This window comes from Corapipo altera, unplaced genomic scaffold, assembly GCF_003945725.1.
Source record: "Corapipo altera isolate COAL_440 unplaced genomic scaffold, ASM394572v1 268, whole genome shotgun sequence".
NCBI lineage: Eukaryota > Metazoa > Chordata > Aves > Passeriformes > Pipridae > Corapipo > Corapipo altera.
In genome coordinates this window covers 2,100,455-2,115,216 of record NW_020884901.1, presented here as the reverse complement: position 1 = coordinate 2,115,216, position 14,762 = coordinate 2,100,455, and the positions used below count along the sequence as shown (strand labels likewise).

The 14,762-nt window shown below is 47.6% G+C and overlaps 2 protein-coding genes across 3 annotated transcripts in view; both read right to left on the bottom strand.

Annotated features, from left to right (window-relative positions):
* The window catches only part of PHF19 (PHD finger protein 19), an 11,062-nt gene extending 8,149 nt beyond the window's left edge, over window positions 1–2,913 (bottom strand). The window contains exon 1 of the mRNA XM_027650289.1: window positions 2,872–2,913. Within this exon, the coding sequence (XP_027506090.1) occupies window positions 2,872–2,913 (42 nt within the window). The remainder of the gene's footprint in view (window positions 1–2,871) is intronic.
* Window positions 2,914–3,779: 866 nt separating this feature from the next.
* Window positions 3,780–14,762, bottom strand: part of TRAF1 (TNF receptor associated factor 1) — a 12,944-nt gene continuing 1,961 nt past the window's right edge. For both annotated transcript variants that reach the window (XM_027650380.1, XM_027650381.1), the window contains exons 3-11: window positions 13,944–14,028; window positions 12,402–12,500; window positions 11,663–11,824; window positions 9,365–9,436; window positions 8,724–8,789; window positions 7,882–8,295; window positions 7,236–7,413; window positions 6,538–6,686; window positions 3,780–5,408 (exon numbers count right to left, since the gene is read on the bottom strand). In XM_027650380.1, the coding sequence (XP_027506181.1) occupies window positions 5,193–5,408; window positions 6,538–6,686; window positions 7,236–7,413; window positions 7,882–8,295; window positions 8,724–8,789; window positions 9,365–9,436; window positions 11,663–11,824; window positions 12,402–12,500; window positions 13,944–14,028 (1,441 nt within the window). In that variant the 3' untranslated portion in view covers window positions 3,780–5,192. The remainder of the gene's footprint in view (window positions 5,409–6,537; window positions 6,687–7,235; window positions 7,414–7,881; window positions 8,296–8,723; window positions 8,790–9,364; window positions 9,437–11,662; window positions 11,825–12,401; window positions 12,501–13,943; window positions 14,029–14,762) is intronic.

Genomic DNA, 14,762 nt, shown 5'->3' with positions numbered 1-14,762 from the left:
CGGGGTGCGCTCAGCGGGCGGCCGGGGCGCGGGGCCGGGGGGCTGCGGGGCGCGGCGGGGGCCGGGCGCGGGGCGCCATCTTCCCGCGCTAACCCCGCGCTCCCGCCGGCATTGACGTCCCGGTTATGCAATTAGCGGGGCCGCCCCCGCCGCCTCCCACGGGTCCGGTCCCACCGCGGCGCAGCGCATCCCCGCGGCACCGCCCGGCACCGCACGGACCGGGCCGGCGGGGAGAGCACGGACCGGCACCGCACGGACCGGCATCACACGGAGCGGCACCGACCGGGGCAGAACGCAAACGCGGTTCGGCACGAGCTGGCACCGAGCGGCACCCACAGGCACGGCTCGGCTCGGACCGGCATACAGGGCTCAGACTGGCAGACACGGCTCGGACCGGACCGGCACGAACCGCCAAACACGGCACCGACCGGCAAACACGGCTCAGACTGGCAGGGCACGGATCGGACCGGCAGGGCGCACCCCGGCTCGGCTCGGTGCGGCTCGGCTCAAAGAGGCTCGGCTTGGCTTAGTTCGGACCCGCCCGGACCCGCCCGGTGCCCCGCAGGCGGCACCGCCGGGGCCAGGACGGCGCAGCCCGGGCCGGCCACGCACCCACCGCCCGTGGAGAGGCACCGGCACCCCCCGCCACCCGCGGGACCTCCCCGCCCGTCCCCCTCCTCTCACTCGTGGCTGCAGCCAGGAAAGGGCACCCCCGGGGCCTCCAGGACTGGGGGACGGGCGGGGATGGGACGCGGGCAGTGCCTGCACAGCATTGTCCTGACAGGGAACGACCTGTGCTCGCCGGGATTCCTGGAAACGGGGGCAGCTTTTCAGCCTTTCTCTGAATCTCAACAGAGAAAAATCTATCACTGAAAAAAAAAAAACCTCTTCGGTCGATGCCAAGAAGAAATGTGAAGGATTTGCTGTTTGTTGGAAAGCGCTCCTGAAAAAGCAATGTTTTCCAGGCTGCTCGGGCCGTGGAGGGGCTGATTCCCGGGGCAGGGTCTGGGCCAAGCGTGAGCCGAGTCCAGAGGGATTTTCCTGCCTGTGATGGATGAGCTCCTGCAGTACCAGGAGCTGAGGCTCCAAGTACACCTGCAACAAGGCTTGAACTGCAAGTGAGCATCTCCCCAGGTGTCAGGGATGAGCAGCACACTGCTGAGCTGCCTTTCCAACACACAGAAGTCTGTCTGCTAGGAAACAATATTTTAAATCAAACTTTCCCATAAAACATGGGTGTCGTGATGCTGCACCTGTGAAGGGAGTGGGGAAACAGTTCCCTGAGCAGCTGCTCTGCTCCTTCTGTGCAGGTCTGTGTGAGAAGGAAAGCCCAGCACGGTGTGGAGGAGGTGGTCCAACATGCCATGCCATGCCATGCCATGCCGTGCCACGCTGTGCCACACTGTGCCATGTGTGCAATGCTGTGCCATCCTGTGCCATGCCGTGCCACACCTCTAACTAGCCCCAGGCCCCAGCTCCACGTGAGTCACACTGGGATAGCGTGAGTCACCTCGGGATTAAAATAACCCCTGCACCACAGCCCTGCCCTCAGACAAATCCCACTTCTCGCTCCGCTGCATCGGAGCTGCTGGATTTGCCCCAAATCCGGTGGATTGTGGTGCTCCCGGGGCACCGTTCCTGTCCCAGCCTGTCCCCGCTGGCTCAGGGAGCACCACCCTCCTGCCCAGCCCCTGCTGCTGATGTTTGCAGCAGGTTGGTCCTTTCCCGCAGGAATGCGGATGGTGAGACATGGAAATCAAACTCTGGACCAAGTTCACCAGGAGTAACCTCCCTAAAAACCCTCTGCACAGAGAGGGCACCCCAAAGCTGGCACCTGCCAATGGAGGGAGCGCAGTAACATCGCCCTGGGGCAAAAGCTCCAAACAAAAATTTAAATTAAAAAAAAAAAAGAATTTGAGATGTATCCTCTGTTTCCTGACAGGAATGAAGCCACATAATTATATTTGACTCTGGTTTCTTTGCAGGTGCTCCTGCCACAGGATCCACCGAGCTGAGGGCCAGCAACCCTGCACCCTCCTCAGCCAGGGAGTGTGACCAGTGTGGGCTCCCAGGGCAGGACTCCCGGCTCCTTCCCCGCTATGGAATTCCCAAACAAAACCTGCATTTGCAAAAAGTAGTTAACTACTCCAAAATTCCCAGTTTTCCCTTAAAAACTTTTAATTGCTCCTCCACACCCTGCTCTTGCAGAGGTGACAAGGTGCTTTCCTGCTTGGATGAGGATGGAGCAGCCGGAGAATCACAGCCCTGGCTGGAGCCGAGCCTGCGGAGTGTGCAGGGAGAGCAGCTCCCAGCGCTGCCCTCCAGCTTTGAAAACTGCCCAGAAATCGTTGCAGCCTCTTTTCACAGTGTTTTTCTTTCTTTGAAAACAGGAGTGGGAGGAGGGGTTGTGTGTTGGCCTGTAGCCTTGGAGACCGAAGTGGAGGAATATTGAATGGAAACCCAAACACGGAGCTGCCTCTGAGTTCCAGGCCTGACACTGAGATCGGATCTGCAGGGATGGCTCTGCCCCGGAGCCTCCCATGGCTGGGCAGCTCACAAGTGCCACTTCCAGCTGGAGATTCAGCTGGTTAAGTAGGATACATCCATAGCAATGGCAGGGGCTACAACCACAGCAGCTCCAGGCTGTTGACATAATTCCCTCTCTCCCTCGGCCAACGCTTCCTTCTGCTCCAAGGGTCTCAACCACCTCCTCACCAAAAGCATCTGATTGACCAACACAACTAATTTAAGCTCAAAGCCACTGTGTGCAACATTTGAGTTTATGTCCTGAAGCTTATAAGCCTAAAATTTGCCTGTTTTTATTCAGCTTTATTAGTCCTTTCTAAAAACATGTGATCTTTCCCTACAAACCTTGTCCTTGATTATTTCAGAGCGTCGTAGCTCCCGGAGCATTGTGACCCTTTGCCAACCCAGCCACATTAAACACAGAGCAAACGGTGCTGATTTAACTCCATAAAATTCTCATTGATTTTCTTGCATGTTTTGGTTTGATCCAGGGAAAAAAAAAATAAAAATCCCTTTGGCTGCTCCTTTCTGCAGCAGAAGTGATTTGATGCACTGGAGAACTCTTGCTATCACTCCAGTTTCAGCTCCTTTCAGTGTCAGCCACTTCCTTACCAGGGGAGGTTTTGCTGCTGAAGGTCTTTGGGGATGAAAATCCGGAGCCGGTTCCAGGAACACCAGGGCTGGGAGCGGAGCCCTGTGTTTGGAAAGCAGTTCAATACATTCCACAGGGCCGTGGTAATGCTCCGGCTCCCCTGGCTCAGGGGGCAGGTCGAGCTCCTTGGAGCCCTTCCCGAGGATGCTGATCCAGCGTTGGGCCCGAGGTGTGGCTCCAGTTGGAGCCAGAGCAGTTCAATCTGACATTGGGCTGCTCTGTGCCAGCTGTGCCTTTGGAAGGAAGAGCATCAGGCATTGGGTTTCGTGTCTTTTTGTTTGTTTAGCATGGATTTGATCCATATCCATCTTTTTTTTTTAATTTAGCTCTCTTTGCGTGCTCTGTGCGACTGCATAAGACATGAAGAGCTGGTGAGTGCTCTCCCAGCTGGGCAGGATTGAGGGGAATGGATGTTCTGGGCATGGCTGTAGTCCCTGAGCTCCAAAGAAACCTTCCTTCCCCTAGAAAGAAGGAAGGAAGGGAAGTGTTGTAGCACAGCTCAGCTTTTTTTGTAACAAACCCCCATCATCACATCTCTAAGTTGCTCAAGTCCCTGTTTTACAGGGAAAATAACAGCCAAACCTTTCTTAAGTTAGTGAGCTTTATTTAGGAAATAAATAAAATGGTAAGAAAATAGGAATGATTGTAATAAATACAGCACTTGCCAAAGTGATACAGCCATGAGAAGCATAGTATTTTTAGGCAAATTACTCCAGCGTGGTTACAGGAGCTGGAAAAATAACTTTCTGTCCTTGAAAGACATTTTAAATATGGAATAGAGGAAAAGCCAGACAGAAAGAGAGACTGTGTGTCTGTGATGGCAAAGAATATCCAGTTTCTTCCCAAACAAGCTTTGATAAATATTTGTTTATGGAGTGGGTGTTTTTGAAATGTGATACTTTATCACAACTAATTATTTTAAAGGATGTTGTCAAGATAGAAATGAGAGATTTTGCACACATCCAGACAGTCCCAAGCTGGTCTTGCATATTAAAAAAAAAAATTAATTTCTTACTTCTACTTAAAAAAAAAAGGAAAAACCATTTCTGCAGCTACTTCTGTTTTAGGGTGTGAAAAGACTTAAACATCAGAACACATGAAAAGAAGCAATAAAAAAAAAATCAATAATTTCCAATAAGTCACTTGCCTTGAAGGTTCAAGAAGTGACTGAACACTTTAAACCAAAGCCACTGAGGGATCCCTATCCTGCCTGGAGCAGAGCTCTGGGTTTCCAGGGGTTTCCAACCCCCAGAGCTCCAGATCTGCAATGGGAAAGTCAAACAGCTCCTTTGGAAATCCAAGAGTAATTCCCCCAAGGCACAGTGTAATCTGGTCCCTTGCTGCTGCAACACAACAGGGCACATAAATAGAGGTTAAATAAAATAAAGGAAGGGAGGAATCCCCCTGGACAGGGATTGGAGCCCCCAGTGCTGCCCAGGGCTCCTGAGCTCACCATGAGCACAGGCAGAGACACCCAAGGGGGGCCTCAGGGGAAGGAACCTGTCCTTGTTCCTGCTGGGAACAGCCAAAATCCCCCCCTGGGGCTGCCAGGCAGTGCAGTCCAGGGACTGTGCCCCCTGCAAAGGGAGCTGGATGTGCCACGGTGCTGCCAGAGGATGGCAAAGCTCAGCTTCCCCCTTGCACCCCCCAAACCCATCAATCCAAGGGATTTGAGCCTCACTCCCTGCCAGGAACCCCAGCAGAACCACCCCCACAGCCAGGCCAGGTGTGAGGAAGAGCAGTGCTTCCTCCACAGATCCCTCTGAGGGGCTGGGGGTGACTGTGACCGACACGCAAACCAGGAAAAGCGGCTGTTTGGGTGGGACAATCACATTCCCCTGGGCAGAAGCCCATTCTGTGGGCACTGGGGGAAGCCCTTGGCACAGGGGGATCTCCAGGTGACACGAGTGGGCTTTGTGTGCCCACGAAAAACCACCCCGAGCCCTCAGCCGGGCGGTTTCATCCCCGTTTCCTCTCGCCCTTCAGGGGGTGACTTCCCAGCTTTCCAGGTTTGCTAATTGGTTTCGATGATGCACTTGAGGAAAAGCGTGTCCTCCTTCACGTAGGCGTGTTTGGGGGACTGCAGCTTGGCCAGGGGCAGGAAGGTGGGGCAGCCACTCGCCACGTTCATGTCGTGCACCGGCCTCTGGAAGGACGCGGAGGCCAAATCCGGCCGGAAGGCGTCGATCACGTGCTCCCTGTTGTTCTGGTCCAGCAGCATAAATGTCACCTGGGGAAACAGGAGGAGGCAATGGTGGTTATTGGAGTTAAAAAACCAAACCAGGACAGGACACACCAGGGATGGAAGTGCTGCAAAAGCAGCTGATGCTCCATTGATGGTTAAACACAAACTGTGACCGATGTTTCCAGCCATGATCAGATCGTGCCAACAAGGGGGATTGTAACAGTTCCCAGATGAAATGTTTAAAACTTTGCCACCCCTCAAACAAAATTAAATTAAATCAATGCAGGGCATTATTTCTTGGTAGAGAACTGCACAGTCCAAAGGCTTTTTTGCCTCTCTCACGACAGCTTAAGCAAACCCTGGGTTTGGTTACAGTCATTACATTTATTCTGTTATTGTGGTTTGGAATCAGAAGAAACAGCTCAGTTGCCTGTGCACGAATATGGAAAAGACACAACCTAAATATCAGTATAGAATCTCCCCATCTCATTACCCCTTTTATTAAGTCACTGTTCTTTAGCTTTAAATATGAAATGTATGTAATAATCTTTTAATACAGTGAAGATTGGGAACTTTGATTTCTGCTTTTTTGGCTGCTAACAGGCAGTAAAGCTATTTAAAGCTATTTACATGAAAGGCTTATGGAATTATTACCACACACAGAGCAGAGATCAGACCCTGCCAGGGTTTCACTGCTTTTCTAACCACTGTTGCCATTATCAGGCCACACTTAGGAGAAAAAAATCAGACCAGGATCACATGAGACACCTGTGGCACCTTTGTAAGTGGAACTCTCACCCTTCTGACACCTTCAGGCAGCAAATTCCCTCATAAATTGATATTATCTATGTTTAGCAAGAGCCAGGAGAAAATGTGTCTCTGGCTTTAGCCCAGGTGGACACAGGTTGGAATATCTGGAATATCTCAAACACCATGTTGTGGTGTCTGAAAAATCCCACCAGGCAAATTACAGAATATCTGCAGGAGCAGCTTTCCCTGGAAGTGAGTCCAGTCAGAGACAAATTACTACCCAGGATTCCAGGATGGCCTTCGGAGGGGAAAATGGGAAAACAGCCCAACTTCCACTAAACCAGAGGAAAAAGTCCCCTTGTAGTGACTGGGAGAAGCAGTGGGTTCAGGCTGGGATCAGGCATGGAAAGGTTTCCCTTCTTACCTTGTGCCTGAAAGGCCACGGGAGCAAAGCGTCGTAGTCTCCTTTCATGACCACGAAGAACAGGGACATGTGGGTCCCTTTCCCTGTGCCATCCCCGTTCAGGTACACCCTCAGGCACACCTTGTAGCCATACTTCGCGGTGTAGAAAGCTGAAAATCAGAACTTTTCGTTAGCAAAGCCCCCTCTGGAAAAACAAAAAGGCCTAGTGAGCGTTTCTGTCACGTGGGAAGAGGTGGCGTGTGCCGCGTTTCGCTCTCACAGCGAGGAGAGCAGACAAATCAGTCCCCCCTGGGGGTTACAAGCAATGAAATTCCAGTGGTTGGAATCCTTTTAGTGCCTCATGCCTCGGTGAAAATTACCTGTTATTAGCCACACAAGGGTATTTTACCTAATCCAATTACTTCCCACGTGGGAAATAGCTGCAACAGGAAGCCCTGAGGTGCCACAGGCGTCGAGCTGTGGCTTGGGAGGGAGGGATCCAGCAAATGACACTGCAAGAAGCTGTGGTGGAGGGCAAACTACAGAAGGAGAGCCCAGAATAGAGCACAACTCCTTGGAAAAGCTGGATTACAGGTCTTTGCATAAACAGCATCTTGGTTTAAGGAGCTGCTTTAAAGGCCCTGTTGGCACAAGCAGAAAGGAGCAGCGTCCTGGAGGGATGAAGGTTTGCAAACACACAGACCCGTGACGTGCTTTACCTGGTGAATACAACCCCACTGTCCTGCCAGTCACAGAGTCTTGGAGCTTCCTGCCCACGTCTGTTATTTTCCACAGAAAGATGCCATCGTAGGAGGCCTGCTCTGAGAACACCAGGCTCTTGTGCAGGCTGCTCAGCCCCGCGTCCTTCTGCGTCAGGCACCGGTGCAGCTCTGCAATCTGGAGGAAAGAAATCATTTCTCAGCCAACTCCCCTCCTCAGGCTGTGCTGCAGGAGCAGCTGAATCGTTCTGAAGTGCTCCTGTTCTGAAATTCTCCTTTGATTTCTTTTTAAGTGACAGCTCTGTGTCAAAACAAGCGGATAGATGGTTGTTTGGGCCTCCAGGCAAACTGCTGCTGTAAGAGGAGCAGTCAATTAAACAACTGCCTTGCTTGCTCACAGTCTGATGCTGGCAAACTCTGAACACTCAAAAGCCTCAGGAATATCTTGGTACCTAAATTATGGATTTAGAGAACAAATACTAGAGATCCCCACTTGAAAATTTATCCAAAACAACACTAGGATCCTGTAGATGTGTCCAGAACTTAACACTTCCCAGCTCACACTCCCTGCCCTGATCCCTCTCACTGATACGTGTCAATATTTGCTCTCCACAGAACAAAGACATTGACAATCCTTATTATTTACCTTCAGCTCAAGGCCTCGGATTATGTTTTGGTCCAGCTCACTCTGCCTCCGGAAGGCCATGATTTCCATGTGGGAGCTCTCCACCTCTTTGTTGAGCACTGCCACGATGTTCTCGAACACGTGCAGCTTATTTTCCAGCTCGGAAATCACCTTCTCCCTCATGAGTTGTTGCAGAACAGACTCATCCTCAGAAACAGAAGATCCAGGCAGACAGTCCACTTCCAGATCCCCACTGACGTCCAGCCCTGTTGGGATCTGCAGGCTGGAGATGCTTTTTCCTGCCCTGTTCCCGTTCAGCTCAGCCTTGGCATCAGAGCACAAGGTTCCCTCCAGCTGCCTCATGTGCTGCAGCAGCAGCAGCATGTGGGCCCCAACTGCAGATTTTTCGTGCTCCTTCATCTTCTCTTTGCCTCCCTGGAAGAAGGTGAGACACTGTCAATACCCTCTCTATAACCACCCCACGGGTGGGGTGGGGCCAAATCCAGCAATCCTGTGGCTTTCCTGGGAGAGGCAGAGGTGGAAAACCTGGAAGATGAGGGTGCAGCTACATCAGCTGGCACCAGAGGAGGCACAGGGAGCCCTCTCAGCTTAGGCTACACTGTAGAATCAGAGAACTGCTATAAGGCTGGAAAGACCTTTAAGATCATCAAGTCCAACAATGTACATGTGCCACATGAAAAATAAAACAATTGGTGGCAATTTTGGTATTAAATAGGATGCCAAGCAGAGTCCCTGCGAGATTCCCAGATAAGCCAATATTTAACACATGAAACTCTGCACAAAAGGTGACACAAGGCAACTAAAATGCAAAGAAGTGCTGTTTCTGTTTCCATTTCACTCACCCTAAATGAACAGCCCACTTCAGAAAAGGGACACCCATCCTTGTTGGCTGAGGGGGTGGAGAGGCTCTGTTGGGGAAAAAAAAAAAAGAGAGAGAAAATAATCAAATACCAATTGAAAGTGATTCTTTTATTTCCCTACAAACACCTAGGCCACAATCCCAGCAGCCATAAATCAGGTTCACTCAAGTCAGGGCATTACCACAGTGTCCAACCAGCTCTGAAAATTGATGGTAAATCAATTAAGAGGTGGCTGATTGCAGGTTTCTTGCACGGTGAAGTATCCATCCAACAGACCCCATAATGTCACAGCACAATTTAATAAACCACAGCTTCTCATAAATAAGGTACTTTAAATACCCTGCTCTACAGCACACTCCTCTTTTCTCATGTGGGTCTCCCTGAGTATATGAAAGGCAACAAGTATTTCCCCATTTTATATGATTGATTGAGAAGATAATTTACTAAAGTTAATTGTGGGAGCAGGGAAGAGGAGGCAGCAGAGCTTTGCTGGGGATTAAAGAGCACCCAGATACAACTGCTGTACCTGAAGATGTTCTCAGATGCTCTTTAATCAACGTGAACAAGTGATAATTTCATTAATTGAAATAAAACTGTATTGCAGTCACTCATCTTTTACCCACCTTTTCCTTGGATGCTGTTTCTGTTTGCACATGTTTTTGTTCCTTACAGAAATTGTCTTCACATGAATGTTCCTGTCATTAAAACCAGAAGAATTCAGTACATTATTTAATTCTTGGCCTACCAGGTCTCACCCTGGATATTTGATAGAAGATTGACAATGTACAAGTCTTGCCAGGTTCAAACCACAGTTGTGTGCACACACACATGTATTTACACACACATGTATGTGCAATGACAAACAGGTGTGTTACAGAACAGGAAGCAACACTGACAGGCAGAACAGGAAATTCAAATATATACACACATATATATATAAATATAAACAAGCTCAAGAACAGGAAACTCAAATATAAAGTCAAATTCAAATATAAACTCTTCCTGCATTGACTTCATGTAGTTTGCTCAATGTGCAGACCCTTCTTGCATCCTGCTTATGCACATTTTGAAGGCTGGAATCCAAATTTTCCAGCGTGATGTGCTAATGCAAAATGCATCACCACTAACACGAGGCTTCCTGCCATTCCTGGCTCCAAGAAGGGTAAGGTAATTCCCCTGCCATTGGCTCATAGCTGGAATATCTGTATTTAACACAGCAACTGTCAGCTTTCCATTCACACTGCTCAGGGGGGACTGGCTTTAATCTTTATAAACTCCTCTTCATACCAGCCCTGAAGTTTCTCTTTTGATTCTCAGAAATGCAGCCACGGGATTTTCTCCCTCTCTGACTCAGTTTTTAACACTCTTTATCTCGCTGTTGCACAAAATACGCCTTTATTTCCTTCCTTTCTGCTCTTTTACTCCTTCAGGTCACTGATCTGAGGAGATGGCTTCACATCTCGAGGGGAAAAGGGCTGGAGAGAAATGTCTTGAAAATAGAGAAATGCAAAAATCACGCAAGTGAGTGTCTGAGATGGAGAGAGGGAGAGCAGTGCCCCAAACCTATTATTTGCTCCCATAAGGGCTGTGGACACGTGGAATACCCACAAATAATCAAAATTCTCGAGCCGCTTCGCTGCGAAGTTAATAAAGCAGAGCATGCAACGAGCAACGCTCCAATTTTACAAACGCCAAAGGAGGCAGAGAAAAAGCAACATCTCCAGGCCAACCCCCAGGCTCGGTTGCCAAGGTTTCCTGACCAAAAAATTAATTAGGTGGCAGCGAACCGGAATGAGTGGGAGGAAAACAGCTCTTGAGCGAGGAAGGTGGAGGGGCCGAGTCGGAGCTGCGGTATCAGAGCTCCGAGAGGAGAAAGGTGCTCGGGGAGCACACCCGGCTCAGGTTTCCCCCTCCAGCCCGAGCCTGCGCTCCCAGGGAGCTGAGAGGGATTTAGTGTTGCCACCTTCTGGTGTTTAAGCTGGAAAACACACTGGATTTAGCTCTGGGAAGAGCTGCCTGGGTCCAGATATTCTCCTTGCTCTGTAGGGCTTGGTAAGGTGTGAGGAGCACGTGCAAAAGCTTCCCAAGGAGCAGGTTTTAGCAAAGCACCTTATCCTTACCCCACAAGACTGTTACCCCCTCGTTGAATAAATCTCACAGCTCAATATGTGGAAAGGCATCAATTTGTGACAGTTTGGACATGCAGAGCTGCCCACAGCTATTTAACAGCTTCAAAATATTCCCAGCCCTCCTGCCAGGGGGGTCTTGGATCACTCTGCCCCCCATCCCAGGACAAAACTCCAAGGCTGGCAATTATTCTCTTTAAATCATTTGGAGGGAACAACATTCAAAATTTTGAGCAAACACCATAAAAACTGTGAGGTAAATAAGTTTAAATAGTCACTGGGAAATTTGTGGCATATTCAGAGTACGACCTTCCTGGTCTGTTGTTGATGCTGCTGATAATTTGGAGATTATACCTCATTGTACCTAATAGAAATAATATCTGACAGTCCTGCCTTATAAATTTGTGGCTGGTTTTAGTTTGAATAAAATTCCAGCCACTTCCAAGATCTCTTCCCTGCCACTGTCTGCGCTCTTCTGCTTCTCTCCTACCTCATACTGGGATGTGTTTTGAGGCTGAAAATGAGGGATTGGGGTTTTCTTTCCAGAGCTGAAACATGGGCTGTCCTAGCCCTGGGGGAGCACAGAGGCACTTCCCTCTTTGGGGAAGCAGGTTATCACATCCAGCTCATTTTTCCCCTCCAACATCCAGCTCATTTTTGCTGGAAAAAAAAAATCAGCAAACTCAGGAAAATTAAATATCCTCTGAGTGCAGTGAAATCAGGATGGGAAAATGGCATGATAGATTATTTAAAATAAGAATATAAAGCCCTAATTTGAGAAAGAACTGTTCTTACTTGGTATTCAGTGCTGGACAAGCTGCGCTGGCACTGCTGACACACCATCACATTATTGACACAGCCATTTTCCAAGTGATCTGCCAGTTTTTTCCTCATCACCATGTGCCCACAACCAGTGTGACAGGGGATTAAAGCATATTCACATAAGCTCTGATGCTCCTGGAAGTCAAAAGTTATAAAGCAACCGCTGGTTACTAAAGTGCTGATTCACATCTCTCTATAAATAGCCCCTGTTCTGGCAGCCCAGAGCCCTGACCTGCATTTCTTCTAAGCTTTGGGTAAAGTCCCACTGCACAGAGTTATGAGATTACTGGTGAAAAATTCACCAGCTTTACTGGGGCTTTTTTTGGTAATTCTTAACTAAAAAAAAAAGCCAAAACCAAAACCAAACAACTTTTGGTAAATTCAAACATGAGATCTGCCTGGAACTGTCTCTCTTAAGTGCTTTTCTTTAGCAATAACTCAATACAGCTTTCCCCCTTGTATCCACTATTGTAATTTGCATGGCAGATTCCCAAATCTTGCTCATTTAAATATTTCACCTGGGACAGATCAGTCTGAAAAGAATGATGGAGATATGTTTTTAGATATTTTGTTCGTATAAATCCCAGTGCTGTCACTGATCCTAATGATGCTGCATTAATCTGTGTTTGCTGAAAACCTGCTTTCATTGTCTCTCTGTCCCCCCTTTTAGTAAGACATTATATTAATCTAAATAAACTGTCTTTAAACATACTTCAAAATCTCTCATGATACCAGACCAACTGCATCCCAGGGTCACACAGTGGACTTTGAGTTCAGAAATCTCTTTGTTAATGGCAGCATCACCAAAAGCCTGGAAAATAAACAGGGTAAGGAAAAAACCCACTGGTCAGAAAGTAATCCATTCTTTTGATTATCCTTTATTTTTCTTAATTTACTGTACTGCCATAAGGCTCTGTAACCCAGCAAGTTAATCTCAGCGTGGTAGAAACCCAAATAATTATTAAATAATTTCTTACTTTTAAAAAATAAGCTATTTGATGTGTTATAAAATTACTGAAAATATGCCCAGCCCACCAGAGCTCTTATTTTACATTCCTTTTCCCAGAAGCCTGAAATATGTCCCATGCAACTGAATGTGCTGACAGGAGCCTGACTACGGGGTCTCTTAATGAATGCATTTAATTATCGAGGTCATTAACACCTCTTAACGTGCTGCACAGAGAACTCGGTTGCTCAGATGGGGCTGTTTCCATTTAGTGGGCACTAAAGAAAAGAAATGTGAACCACGTGGGAGTGGTTTGGAGTTGTTGGTTTTTTTATGCACTAGATAGATTTTTGCATTTTGTGAACCATGAAAAACGGTACAATTGTTATGTAAATGAGGAAATACAGCGCACTCTTTTAATATTGCATCCTGAGCAATTAAAAGAGGTGCCCTGACACAAGAACAAGTTTTTTGGATGCTCTGGAGGCAATTCCAGCAAATATCCCATGGAACAACACAGAGCTAGAACTGGGAGGAGGAAGGTTTACAAACACAAGGAAGTATTTACAAATCATACCCATATTTCAATAAAGTTTGAGGAATTTTTCTGAGGTGTCACCAAGTTCAGAATTAACAGTAGATCCGTTATTTTGCTGCAGCCCCTTCCTAAACTTTGACTTTTATTTACTGCCTATTTGGTTTCATTTTTCCCTAAAAAATGTAGGCAAAATGGGTGTCTATTGATATTCCTTGCATGTAATGGGAAAGGAGGGAAAAAGACAAGCTGGGACTGGGCCCTATGGCCCAGTTTGTGTTTGGGATATAGAAAAGCACAGCAATTTCCCTGAAGAACAACACAACAACAACAGATCTGTGCCATTAAATTGCAGATGAAACATTTGCCAGTGCATAGTTTTTATCAATCATTACATTCAGCTCCATGTTCGAAAGGGTACAAGAAGCCACGAGGTTGGAAAACCCATTAGGATACTTCCCAAGGATAATAAGTAACAGCTCAGACATCTTATCACAAGTAGGAAAGCACCAGGTACTTTGAGGCAATAAAAAGTTAATTATATGGAAGAGTGTGGGATTTTACAGTGCAGAACATGGACTTGGAAAGTCCTGAGGCTGCCATTACTTTTTTTTAAATCACAAAGGGTGGGAAATCCAAATGACTAAAGCCTAAGTGAAAATGTGTAACTATTAGCTGCAATCACATTTTACATTATTCCCTCCTGAACTGTAGTCCAGGGATGACTCCAGGGTAGCCCAGATAATGATAATAATAAATTAATGACAACTTACCCTTTCTTCTGCCAGTAGGCTTTCCTCACTTAAAATGTTGGGATCTTCCTCCTTACATTTCTGGCAAATTGCATTTTTATTGTTTCTGGTAAAAAGAAACAGGAATGAAATACAATCCATCACTGTATTGTAGTTTAGGAGGTCCTTGGATAGGCACTGACACAAATAAACCCATGGAAATTGTAATTCCCACTCAGAATCTATAGTCCTTGTTCAGGAAAGGGCCAATTCCTGAACATACTGACATAAAAAACCCTCTGCTTTCTGTTCTTCTAGACCAGGACTAGGCCCATAAATTTATCTCTGATTCAGTAAAATAAGAGCCCCCTGGATCATAAACAAGAATAAAGATGGAAAACTATTTATCTCATGAATTATGCAAGAACCCCGTGTAGGGGAGGTAACATGAAAACTAAAGTCTTTTAAAACATAGAAAATTCCTATTTTGCCAAGACAAATAAGACATTATGTCTGTTAAAATCCTGAACATCTCTTATCAAAGGACTGCAAAGTCCCATGGAAGGATTAAGTCAAGGTTAAATCACTTAATCAAGGTTAAATCTTGGAGTAGCCAAGGTTAAATCAGAATTATTATGTCACAGATAGAAAAACTGGCACCTGCCAGGCCCAGCATCCACCCTGCACATTCCATGGTGGGAACAAGAAGGAAGCAGGGGTTATCCTGCAGTCCAGCAAGGGAAGTCCTTCAGAGTGTGAAATGACTGTGGGCCAGGGAGCCACAGCCTTGTCCCTGAGCTCAGTGACAGATCCAGGGAGCTCTTGGAGCCACAGCCTTGTCCCTGAGCTCAGTGACAGCTC